General features: G+C 44.3%; 1 protein-coding gene across 1 annotated transcript in view; it reads left to right on the forward strand.

The window, feature by feature from the left end:
• The window catches only part of ENTPD3 (ectonucleoside triphosphate diphosphohydrolase 3), a 357,567-nt gene that overhangs the window by 242,592 nt on the left and 101,553 nt on the right, over window positions 1-13,422 (forward strand). The window contains exons 5-6 of the mRNA XM_069648766.1: window positions 4,568-4,727; window positions 7,156-7,386. Coding sequence (XP_069504867.1) covers window positions 4,568-4,727; window positions 7,156-7,386 — 391 coding nt within the window. The remainder of the gene's footprint in view (window positions 1-4,567; window positions 4,728-7,155; window positions 7,387-13,422) is intronic.

The following is a 13,422-nucleotide window of genomic DNA, read 5'->3' on the forward strand; positions in this document are numbered from 1 at the left end:
TGGACGTCTGCTTGCATTCACAGTAATTTGGTAATATGGGCCTATACACACTGATCTTAATGATGCATATGGCGATCCATTCTTGTATGAAATGTACATCACATTATAGTGATATCGTAACCATATTTTTCGTAGTGTACAATCCTATGTGATGCCTCTTCCTGATTTGTCAATGGGTGAAAGGCGTGTTCCATTGCTTCCCGCGATATCAATTTGGGCTGGGGTCAAATGACATCACTTCCTGTGATGTCATCAGGTGTCAAGGGGCGTGTGATGTCACTTCCGCTACCCCTGGCATTTTGGTGAAATTACATCCCTCTCCCCATCCAGCAAACAGACAAGTTAAGGCCCCTCTCTAACACACAAGGAACATTCGATGGCTTAGGCCTTATGTTTTTCTGTGATTTTCTCTATGTGTGCTATCCTGTTAGCTCCTTTTGCGAATCCTCTCCAAATCAATAATTACTTCCCAAGTTTAAGAGATGAAGTGAGGGTCCCAGGAATGTCCCTCCTCAGCCCCAAGTTCAACACAGGACGTAGAGCCAGGAATGCTCATAGTCATCCATATTATTTCGGATGAACTCCCAGCACACCGTTTGCTGACATGTACACAGAAAGATATCCCATTACTCAGCCATACCAACCCAGTCGAATGCATGGTCTGAAAGGAACAGGGGAGACCACAGGGACTGTGGATGGGAACACCCGAATGGACAGTCTCGACTTAAAGTCGAAAAGCGACAATGCTGATGTCATTAGTGACACCACAACATAGTAGCATTAGTCATGAAGCACACTCGCAGCCCTGTACCGCATTACATGAACACACATATGCGTACACGAAAAACATGCTTATACAGTTCCATAGCTAGAGGACGGGTACATATACATACTGTCAAAGCTTTTATTCTTTTTCTCATTAGCCAAATGCAGCAACACAGAAAAGCAAGGCAGCAAGAGATCCTGAGCAAGCTTGCAGATGCTTATGCAAAATAATCCTATGGAACAGCAGGGGTATATATGGCGCCTGATACAACCATGTGTGACTAGCTTAAAGGTTACTTAGATCAACACGTGCATGTAGAAATTACATTATGAGTCTAAGGAAAATTACAGAGGCCTCAAGCCACGGACCAAGAGATGAGAAGAGCTGATTCCGGCTGCATGTAGCGCAAAGCAGGCTCAGAGCCAAGGTCAAAGATACACGGTTGCATTCCAATCTCTAAAAGACAAGGGACCAGCTACAGAGAAATGGAATAACTCCTCATAAATGCAAGCTCAAGAGCAAGTTGGCTGAGTCCTTTGTTTATTCTGGGGGAGGGTGTTGGGCACTCGGGACCCCCAGACGACCTCTGGTATACCTGGGAGACTACCCCCAGACAACCTCTGGTATACCTGGGAGACTACCCCAACAGAGATAATGGGTGGGAGACAAACGATTGGTTGAGCTTCCATCAAGCCTTTGGAATACCCTTGCCCACTCCCTCTACGGGTTAGTACCATCCATCATTCAAAAAGTGCTAAAGAGCTTTTTATTCAGCTTTTACCAAGACTCCTAATTTTCTTCAGGTTCCTTCTTGATATTTTTTGTGCTGGGGAAACCAGTTGGGGAAATTGTTTCCGCTGTACAAAATAGTCGTTCAGCATTCTCTTTTAATACTAAGCAGACTATTAAAGTGGAATCAAAGTGAAACTCAACCCGTACAAAACAGAAATCTCCATAGTAAACCCCATTCAGATCACTGCTCTCCCTCTCTTTTTGGAACTCATCTATTGGCCTTCGGAAATCCTCTTTGAAACCAGTTCTACGGCTTCCTTATGGACTCCAACATTTGCAGGGTTCCTCCAATAATAGCTTTTACTATCGTCGCTTCATGCACTGTAACCTTTTATAACTGGATTTTCCCCATACAGTTGTTGGTGGTTGGTGGCTGGCATTTTTCTTGTACCATTCTGCCTCAACCATGGAAATAAAGTTTACAGCGTCCGCTCAAAGTACCTTTCAGTTAAAAGCGCATTCAGAAACAAATTGAAAACTTGACTCTTAGGGCCTCATTACACGGACGGCGGTAAGGGTTAACGGTGACCGTTAATGGTACCGGTGACCTTTAACCCTTACCGCCTTACTACGAGGTCCCTTTGCGGGTTGGAGACTTTAACGCCTGCTTTTTGCAGGCGTTAAAAACCAACCCGCAAAGGGACCAAGGTGCTAATTACGGTACCGCAATTTGCGGCACCGTAATTAGCACCTTCCCCATTCCCATAGAGCCCTATGGGGCAAAAATGGGAATGGGGAAGGGCAATGGGGGAAAGGGGAATTACCGCCCCGCCAACCTTGGAATAGGGCGGTAATTGCCCTTTCCACCAAGGCGGTGCCAGTATTTTACCGGCATGGACCAAGGTGCTAATAGCACCTTGGTCCTCCGCCTACCGTGTAATGAGGCCATTAGTTTATCCAAGTTACAGAGGAGCCAGATCTCTGTCTTATCCATGCAATTTAGCACTAAGAGAACCCCACACACTTTGCAATGCCCTGAATTAATCTCTACAGCACCATATACATAGTGGCATTCCAGTGGTAGAATTTGAATATTATCTATAAATATTCATAGGAGCAATACCACAACCTTACATTTTAAGATAAAGACCTATGTGAATATGTTATTGTTGACATGTTTCATCCAGAATTATATTCCAACCTACCTTCTTCTGCTGTGGGGTCATTATTGTTTGCAACAAAGAACTTCTGAAGGAAGTGGCAAGAACCACATTCCACTTTTTCTCGGATGTGAGAGGAGGACTTTATTAGGTCACTTTTGATTCCTTACAATTTAAAACCAGACTTTTTTACAGAAATAATTTAGGGTGCACACAGACCTCTCAGTATATGTAATTCTTAAGCAATTTTCAGCAGGGACGTCATTTGGGGGTCGTCAGGTGTTGCTGTTCCGACCCCTGAGGTCTCCTTTGCTATGCCTTAAAAAAAATAATGTATTTTCTAATGTAAGCTCCTGGGCTGTGGCCAGCGCCCTGTGGCTCTTTATATTTGCAGTGGCCGGCTTTCTTGTTCAGGCCTCTAAATAATACAAGGGGGTCCACAAGTGCTACACTTAGAACAGTGATACAAAATAAGAAAGAATATGAATAACAAATAATGTGTCTTTCTGGAATTCTATACAATAATTGCTAGACGCATTAAAGGTTTATTTCAGGCACACTTCAGGGGGTGAGTCACTGATTTAATCTGCTTTTAAACACCTCAACTCATCCCTTCACCCTTCGGAGGTCGATAAATCAGTACCAACACAGGTTGGGTGATATCGTATATATATTTCTTCTATATAAAGCGCTTCAGCGTAAGTGCTATATAATAACACATCATTATCGTTTGGCCTTGGTCGTCTGCTTGCATTCACAGAAATTTGGTAACATGAGCCTATTCACACTGATATTAACGATATTAACGATAAATATGGTGATCCATTCTTGCATGAAATGTATATCACATTATAGTGATATCGTAACCATATTTTTCATAGTGTACTTAGGGACAATGCTATTTGATGCCACTTATTGTTTTGTCAAGGGGTGAAAGGTCATGTTCCACCACTTCCTGTGATGTTACTCCAGGCTGGGGGTCAAATGACATCACTTCCTGTGATGTCATCAGAGGTCAAATGTTGTGTGATGTCACTTCAACTACCCCTGACATTTTGGTTAAATGAAGTCCCTAATTTTCAGTGGATAATGCTTTAAGAAAATGAATGAAAATATGGCAGGAATTAGAGCATAAGTGATTTTTTTATCAACACAAGAGTTGGACAGGGAAGTGTTCCAAATGCTTCACACTTGCCAATCACTGATCACTCAACTCTACTTCTGTCCCCTAGAGAGCTCCCAGACACCCCTGCTCTGCTACCCATCCCAACCCTTCTGTTCCCTCTGCACTGTACTTGTAACCTCATGGGAGTGTCCCCTATGTACAGCGCTCAGGTGCTTCCCACCTAGGTTTGCGCTTTATACATCCCCTGCATACATGAATACAATGCTGACTAAAAATGCAAATGGTTTCTCGTTCGTATGAAGAATGGGTGTTAGAGGAGAGAGGGCTATCCATGGTCAAGAACCATGGCTGCAGAGCCAACCCTGCTGATCCAAGAGCTCTCCTTTACTGAAGTAATAGAAACCTCTTATTGTCTGAAGAGAGCAAAGGTGTGCACTCCTGCCCCTAGTTACAGCTTGCTCAGATCTCAGAGTCTAGTAGTGAACAATGGTGCCAGCCACTGTAATACTGCCCTAAAAGTGTATGCTCTTTACGCAAATCATTGGGACGAGTCGTGGGACCAAACTCTTACGATAAGGCCGTGATTTTCACTTCAGTGAAGCCCCAAAGTTCTGAATACCACACAAGTGCGTTTGATCATTGGGAGGACCCTAACGATACCAGTGCATGCTAAACCTGTGTATGTGCCCTGCCAGTTGACTTTGCATAATTCTGAATGGCAAAATTATATTGATGTCTTCGGGGTCTGGATAGTCAGCTCCTTCTGATCTCTGATTTTCCCAGGTCACAAAATGAGAGTGCAGCGGAAGGTGTTCTCACAAGCATTCAGACCTACTTCACCCACCAATCTTTCGACTTCAGGGGGGCTCAGATCATGACGGGGCAGGAAGAAGGTGTGTACGGATGGATTACAGCCAACTATTTAATGGGGAACTTCTTGGAGGTTTGTCAAAGAAATGCACGTTTTATCATCTTATGGATGTATTTCCACGTGTCCCTTTTTTGGGGTCTGCATGTTTAAATGAGGTCGTTCGTGTGGCCAAGGGAGTCCTTACAATGCAATTCTGGCTAGACAGGTCTCTACTGTACTAAAACCACAATCAGAATGAGGAATAGTTGAGACTCTTGGGCGTAGGGTTGGAGAGGTCAGTTGTCAACTAGGCATGCATGCATAATACTCCCTCATCCACTGGAAGTGATTGCACTATGCTAGAGTTTATTTTATTTTATTATGTATCGTCAGAATGTATAAGGCATGTGCTGTGGAGGCTCTAATGTGCATGAAGAGTGAGCCTGATATCCCTTGGCTCAAGGCTAAGTTTCTCTGTGGCAATGCCAGCTTGATAGAGCATCTGTTAATATGTGCCATCGTCCTCATGCTACCTTCTACTGTGTGAAAAGTCTTACCAGGTTAGTGAAAGCAAGCTCCTATTGGTCCTGCGGAGTCAGAGATTATCAGAAGCCATGATACCACTCTCTACCCCTGAGCATATAGTGGAGGCCATCATCCTGTCTTCAAACAATGGAAGTCATCCTACATTCCACTGCCTGGGACACCAGCAGTAGACATCATTCGACTCTCCGACGATGATTCAGTGGAAATGATCCTACTCATCTCTGCTTAAGAGTGAGCAGTGGAGTGTGCAGTGGAAGTGACCCTGCTCTACTCCACCTATGAGAGAGCAGAGGAAGTCACCCTACTCTCCACTCCCAGAGAGTTCAATTGTAGCTGTCCTACTCCAATCTGCTAGCAAAGAACACTGGACGCCACCACCCTCTCTTCAAACAGTGGAGGCCACCCTACTGTCCACTGCCAGGGACACACCAGTAGATATCAGTCTGCTCTCCCCATCTACGATAGATCAGTGGAAGTCCAGATGGTCTCTCTTTAGGAGTGGGCAGTGGAGGTGACCCTGCTATACTCCACGTAGGTGAGAGCAGAGGAAGTCTCCCTACTCTCCACCTCCTGAGAGTGCAACTGTAGCCGTCCTACTCCAATCTGCTAGCAAAGGACAGTGGAAGCCATCCCTCTCTCTTCAAACAGTGGAAGTCATCCTACTGTCAACTGCCAGGGACACAGCAGTAGATATCAGTCTTCTCTCCCCATCTACGATAGATCAGTGGAAGTCCAGCTGGTCTCTTCTTAGGAGTGGGCAGTGGAGGTGATCCTGCTCTACTCCACTTAGGAGAGTGTAGTGAAGGTCACCCTAATCTCCACTCCCGGGATAGATCTATGGGGTCCTTCCAACTAATCCAGGGAGAGTGCAATTGTAGCCAACCTACTCCCCACTGTTAGAAGAGAGCAGAGGACGTCGCCCTACTCTCCTTTCCCAGAGATGTGCAATTGTAGCTGGCCTACTCCCCTCTGTTAGGAGAGAACAGTGGAAGTCGCCCTACTCTCCTCTCCCAGAGAGTGCAATTGTAGACGACCTACTCCCCTCTGTTAGGAAAGAACAGTGGAAGTCGCCCTACTCTCCTCTCCAAAAGAGTGCAATTGTAGCCGTCCTACTCCAATCTATTAGGAAAGAACAGTGAAAGTCATCCTACTGTCCACTGCCTGGGATACAACAGTAGACATCATTCTACTCTCCCCATCTACAATAGATCAGTGGAAGTCCAGCTGGTCTCTGTTTAGGAGTGGGCAGTGGAGGAGACCTTGCTCTACTCCACCTAGGAGAGAGCAGTGGAAGTCACCTTACTCTCCTCTCCCAGGATAGATCAATGGGGGCCATCCAACTAATCCTGGGAGAGTGCAATTGTAGCCAACCTACTCCCCTCTGTTAGGAGAGAAGTCGCCCTACTCTCCTGTCCCAGAGAGTGCAATTGTAGCCGTCCTACTACCCTCGGTTAGGAAAGAACAACAGACGCCCTCCTGCACTCCCCATTTACCAACATGCCTCATAAAAGACAAAATATCTGGTATAATTGTCCTTCTCCATTTACATTAGACCGTACAATAGCAGCTGCACAACTATTTGACATCATCCCTTTTTCCATATTAAATTCTCTCACACTAGGTCCACAGTCAAAGGCTTTCATATATCCAAGACCCCCCTGTTTGGATGCCACTTTTGCCCTTGTCTCTATACTCACCCCCTCGATATCTGAATCATTCAAGGCTGGCTCTCTTTCTTGCCCGTTTGCCAATGGTTGGAGCCTTGTGATGGCCAAGCCATTCTCTGCTGGGTGTTCTCTGCCACTTAATTCGCTCTTATCGATTAAGGCTATGATTTCCACCAGAATGTTTCTATAAGTGTTGCTGAATTGTTCGACGGAGCATATGTTGTATGGCTTTTGAGTGATCAGAAGATGTTCCAACAAACCACAATGACAGCTGACGACAATTGCTGAGCTGTTTTGTTATTTACCAGAAAAACATCTGGAGGGCGTGGGTCCACCCCCACGGAGCGGAGACAACAGGAGCTCTGGACCTAGGCGGAGCATCGACCCAAATCTCCTTCATCCCTGAGGAATCCGGGCAAAGCCCAAACACAACCACGGAGGTGCTACTCTATGGGTATCAGTACAACGTGTATACCCACAGCTTCCAGTGCTACGGACGGGACGAGGCGGAGAAACGCTTCCTGGCATTGCTGGTGAAGGTATGCATGGGATCTAAACATATCTTACTCCTAAGAATGATTCCCTCATCAATTGTGATATGTTTGTCTATAAAGAGTTTAACCAATCAGAGCATATGAATATGGATTTAAGATGTTGGGCATGTGATATTAAAATTATAACTAGTATTTATGTTGTGTACGGTTTGGCAGAGTGTGCTAACAAAAAAAAGAAGAGAAAATGGCTTTGCTAATTCATTTTAAAATGTTAACATTTTCATTTTAACAATATTCAGGGGTGCTGATCTTTACAGCTGGAAATTGACAGCTTAGAATGTTGATGGATTGTTTTGTTTATTAAGTATAGAGTACTGGTACTGGCGGCGGCATTATGCTGAGTGAAGACAGGGGATTGATGAATATATTTCTGATTATTCAAAGGGATTCTCGTTCTCAGAAATAAGTCAGAATACGAAGAGAGTGTTCTAGCCCGAAAAGAACCGGTGTCTTATTTCGTGCTTCGTGCTGGACTCCAGCCTCGAAGCGCATGGTGTGACTGTGCGCGTAACACGTTCTACACGCTAGTAGTTTTGTTTCCAAGACAAGTACGTTGCCCCTGAACTATCCTCCAAGGTAGCCTTACTATTAATTGAAATATGTAAGTCGGTTGATATGACATGCCCATGGAATATGAAAAATAGTTCATTCATTGAATAATTTGAAACCACAGCTATTTTGGCAATAATACCTAATTATGTTTTAGCAGTTGCAGCGTTCAAACCTATACCAACACATTTCTGGGTGTCAGTCACTCAACGCAAATTGGGTCTGTGTTACGATGTTTTCAACGCTATCTTGTCTGATAAAAGTTCACAAAAACTGTAGCAAGTTTTATTTACTAGTTTCATTTTGAAGACATCTGAATGTAATTTATTTAAATAGTGCTGTCCGAATGCCATTTTGTTATTTATGACACGACAATGTCAGTATGTTTCCCAGAATGCACCGTCTGACCTCTTCGGTTTCCAATTGGGTGATCATGGTTTATGTCTTTTCGTGCATTTTCCATGAATACCGCATCAGTGCCCTTTCCCTTTCCCTCACCTGGGGTAATTTCACGATGGGCGGAGCGCCACACGAAACCATACAAGCAAAGCCTTTACACCGTCATTTTCGATTCGATCTCGTCGAGGTGTATACACACAGCTTTACTCCTCCGTCTAGGACATGGATTCCTATGGAATCCGCCTCAGATTAGCACCTGCTATTGAGTAGCTGGATTTCATAGCAATCCATTAATAAACACTGCCTGCAAGGTGTAATTTGCAGGCAGCGTCTGCTTTTTCACAAAGCAGAGAATTAACCAGAAGGTCAGTGCGATTGTGCTTGGTGTGATTCCTCCGTTTTACACTACGCTTTGCAAATGTTTACATTGGCATGCAGGCGACCTAACAGCGCATAAGTGTTGGAGGTCCTCTTGCAATTAGCATTTTATATGAGAAGACCCCCGCAATGTCCTGTGAACTGCATGGTACATTGACTACGCCTCACACAATGCAGTATCAGGGTTTCCTTTCTCTCACAATGGTCTTTAGACACTTTCATTCTTTAACTCTGAGCCTCAGAATTCAGGGTCTTTGCCTTCCTTCTCCCACAGTCTTTATTAGATACTTCAGTACTCTGACTACCATTCCCAGAATTCAGTGCGTCAGCCTTTTTTTCCTGCTAGTCTTTATGGGACACATCGGTACTTTGGCTGCATCCCATTGTGTGCTTGGGCTTTCTGGCAGACTTCCAATGTTCCTGGCTTCTTTGGTTTCTCACGACACACCGCTCTCTTCTCAAAATACCAGTCAAGTCTCTCCAGCTCTCTCATCACCTCTCATTGCTCTCGTGAAAGTGTTCTCTGTGTCTTGCATTCTCTGATCATTACCCACAGTTGCCTCAGAACCACCCTGACAACCTTGGTTCTCTGGTACAGCGTTCCACCATGTTTAGCCCTACCACAGTCAGAGCATCCACTGTTCACAGACCTTTGCTGCACTCTTTCCACTTCTAAAGTTTCGCTTCCTCTTCTTCTTCGCCTATCTCTCATGTCTTTACCCAATAGTAGGGTGTCAATGACCTGTTCTCACTGGTCTCTTTGGTCTAATGGTCTCTGGCTCTTCTTCATTTCCCAACATGCTCCGTTGCTGGCCTCCAATGAAATGTCTACAGGAAATTTTAAATCCTCAGAAGATCATCCTACATCACACTGAAATTATTTGCTGAAGCTGTTTGCTTCAAGGTTAACTATCTGTTCCACTGGTTTACAGAGAGTAACTGGGTTTGTTTCTCCTTCCACCAGAGGTTGCATGGAACATATAGGTGCATTTATATTTGTATGTGTGATGTCAGATTGACACACATCAGCACACTTCACAGCATCAAATCAGGGGTGTGTGTGTGTGTGTGTGTGTGTGTGTGTGTGTGTGTGTAGTTTTCCCTCCAGAGCCCATGTATTTGCCCCAAATTTCTTCCACTACCAAACTAATCAAATCACATTTTACCGTAATTATGTTTCCTTTTTGTACTGCTAAAAAGGCAGATGGTGGGTTGGTTTTAGGTATATAGAAATGAGGTTTGAGGGAGTAGATGAGAGGTGGTGTTGGGGGTCGCACAGCATTTTGTGGTAGAAAATTCAGTAAAATAAAATGTGGTACAAATCTATTCCTTCTATCCTCTGGTCTATCTGCTACTGCGTTCTCTCCTCCCACTACTCTGAACTGTTCACTACTTTTTCTGCCGACACCTTTCCACTCACTTTCCTCCCACATCCCTCCACTACACTCTACTCCCACTACGTTATACTACACTTTCCTTCCACTACTCTTCACTATACTCTCATCCCACTACTCTATGATCTCCTTCCACACCTTTTTCCGTGGTCACCCAGCTTTTGCTTTCGCAGTCACCTTTCTCAACCACTCTATTACTCACACCCCTACACTCTCCCCTGGACCCAATCACTCACCTTACATGCACTCTCACACTGAAGTACTATTTTCACTCACCAACCAATATCTCACATTGCACACACTTTCTACAATTCTCGTCCATGCTCGGCCGCACCGTCCTTCCACCACCTGGTCTCTTGGTCTGCAATCTACTCCCTTGACCTCACCCGAACATCTCACACTGAGCCTTCTGTAGGGAAACCTTGAATCTTTCAGAGCAAGCTATAGCCCCCTTTGTTGTTGAATGTGCATGTGAAAGGTCAGGACCCCCGACAGGAATGGTGTCCCACAGGTTAGGATACCAGCTTCCAGCAACATAGTTACGGGAGGAAAAAGTGTGCACCTTTCAGGGTTATCACTAAATACCCAACATATTACCAGTCTATGAGGAAGACATTAACAAATGTTCTGTAATGATGAGGATATATACAGTACAAATAATGCACAGATTATATTGGAACTATCACACAATGTCAGGGACAGATTGTGTGATAGTTACCATGGAGATCATAAAAGTTATGAGATGGGTTCAACTGGGTTATCAATATTCGGTTGTTTAGATATGGTAAGGGCACCATGTGTGATTTTGTACTTTTGATGAATTGAAATTTCAGTCACAAGATACTTCACAAGAGTTCAGACATCCACCACATTATTACATGCACCTGTGTACATGTGGGCAAGATAATGTGTCCCTGTAATGTGTGGCTGCAACCATCATGCCATTTTAAACTTACACAGAGTAAGATATTAGGGTTATCAAAACTAGGAACGATGCATATCCAGTGTTTAAAACATCATATCAATATTGAGGGTTTCGCATTTTAGTGTTAATGCCCCCTGTGGGGGCCTTACCTGGCTGTCAATGGCCTGCTAGCCCATGGTGATAGGCCTGAGTGAAACGATACGTTTAGGACCATTAAACGCCAGGCAAGTGACCTCATGCCAATTAACACTGTTCTCACCCTAGCATAAAAGCCAGGGAAATAGTAATGGGAGCTCATGAGTGAGTCCTTTTTCTATTCTCCTGGCAACATGTGGGTGGTGATGAGGGTGATGAGGGAGCAGAGGGCAGTGATATCAGGTAATAGATCCTGAGGGATCGGTAGTGAGGGGGAAGCACTAAAACAGAGGAGTGCTGGGGTCATGGTGGGGCCGTATGGGTGTCATAAGGGGCAAGTGACTGACGAAAAATGGCAGCGAGTAGGAAGGGCACTGGGAGCAGGCATAGAACGTGGGCTTGGATTATCTCATAAAGTGTATGTCCGAGCCAGCTGATTGGCTTGGGCCTCTTCCGATGGTCCTAATTTTTAGTACAGACCATATAGGACCATATGGGATCATCAATAAGAGGTGGAACATTTTAAGTTTTTCTTGAACTGCCAAATCACTCAGTCGCACCATGTACAGCACTCTCTCCATCTTACAATATATCACCAAAAACGCTTGAACCACGTGGTACCAGCTATTCCTCCGCTGGAAGATAAAACCCTTCCTCCTACCCGAAGAATTCAGAGCCACGGAAGTGGCCTACACTGATGGAGGAAACTCCCTCCTCACCAGCATTCCAGTGACACACCTGGCCCCACATAGGGCCACTCAACGTTGCAGCGTGACTCATAATTAGAAAAGGGAAATTTGACCACATTTTTCCCATCCTAGGGGAGCTGGCATTAGCTTCCCATTGCAGGGAGAATACTCTTTAAGACTTCCTACAAGGCCATCACTGTTTGGACATAATTGTAAAACTCCATTGCTAAATAGTTAGGTTGCACTGCTCCATGACCAAGACCATTGCAGAAAATAGTCCTTCTCTTGCTATACTCCTGTCTACTGTCACACCATCCTGGTGGAAATCTGGTCTGTGCCAACGCTATTGAAGGTCTGGGAGAAACTCAAGAACTTGTCTTCAGTCAATACCTAGGTGTCACCTAGAGTACTTCAATTACTGTTTACCATCTCATCCCCATGGCAGGAGCATTGCATTACATATAACACCCCCTGACCCCCATCTCATATGTTACCCTCAAAAACATGTACAGTGCTCTGTTTCTTCCTAGCTAAGTTTGAGCTACATAAAACCCATAAGAAATACATAACACTACAATATTATGTAAAGAAACTCTTCTGTAAATAGCCGCAGTATAGATGTAGAGTAGATTAACTTCCTTTGAGACTTAACTACCTTAATGCAATATAATGTTGGTGTTTGGAGTGTGAGACACTCATTTTTTTCTATATTTTTTACATTTTCAATTTTTCCACCAAAACATTCCAACCAACATGAAATGACAAATAAAGAGTAATAAAGCAGTTAAAGAATGGAAGGACACAAAGAAAAGAGTATAGAGAAGAAGATACACAACCACATATCTTGGGATCTAAGAAACCCTGTGTCTTTGCAGGGGACCCTTTCACCACCCTACCACGCCTGCCTCATTTCTTTGGGGGGATTGGTAAACCTCTATTATCAAATCTGCAATTATGGAAGGGAGAAGTTCTGCGGGTTTGTGGTTTGTGGGACACATGATCTCGATCTCCAGCATAATCGAAGGATTCTAAGGATCCGGAAAGGGTAAATGAGGTCTATGCAGCAGTCCAGTCCTGGATGGCTTTGAACTCATTTGCTCCGAATGACAAACAAACAGAGAATTTAATTCTCGGAACAAGTTTTAGACTAAAAAAGCTGGGCTCTCAATGTAATGATTTTATGATTGCAGCCAATGTCATTCCTGTTCTTGAGAATGCAGACATTGGAAGCATATCTAGATTCACAGTTGACTTTCACGAAAGATGTCTCATATCTAAGCTCCTCTTGCTCATATATGACACATTTACTGGAAAACCTACATTTCAGAAAAGATATCTTGTGGAATTGGGGATGGGTTTACTGTTGGCCATGCAAAGTTTTCTCACTTCGACGTCAGTTGGCAGCGAAACATTACTAGCAATACAGAAATCTTGACTGATAAAAACCTGCCCGATCAGGTTTCCTTGTAACGTGCAAGTGTGCCGAAAGCTGACGGTGCACTGGGTACCTCAGAAGTGGCACGGCAGCCCCTTCTGTAAAACTAACATTCCC

This window comes from Ambystoma mexicanum, chromosome 2q (genome assembly GCF_040938575.1).
Source record: "Ambystoma mexicanum isolate Mex_15411 chromosome 2q, UKY_AmexF1_1, whole genome shotgun sequence".
Taxonomy (NCBI): Eukaryota; Metazoa; Chordata; class Amphibia; order Caudata; family Ambystomatidae; genus Ambystoma; species Ambystoma mexicanum.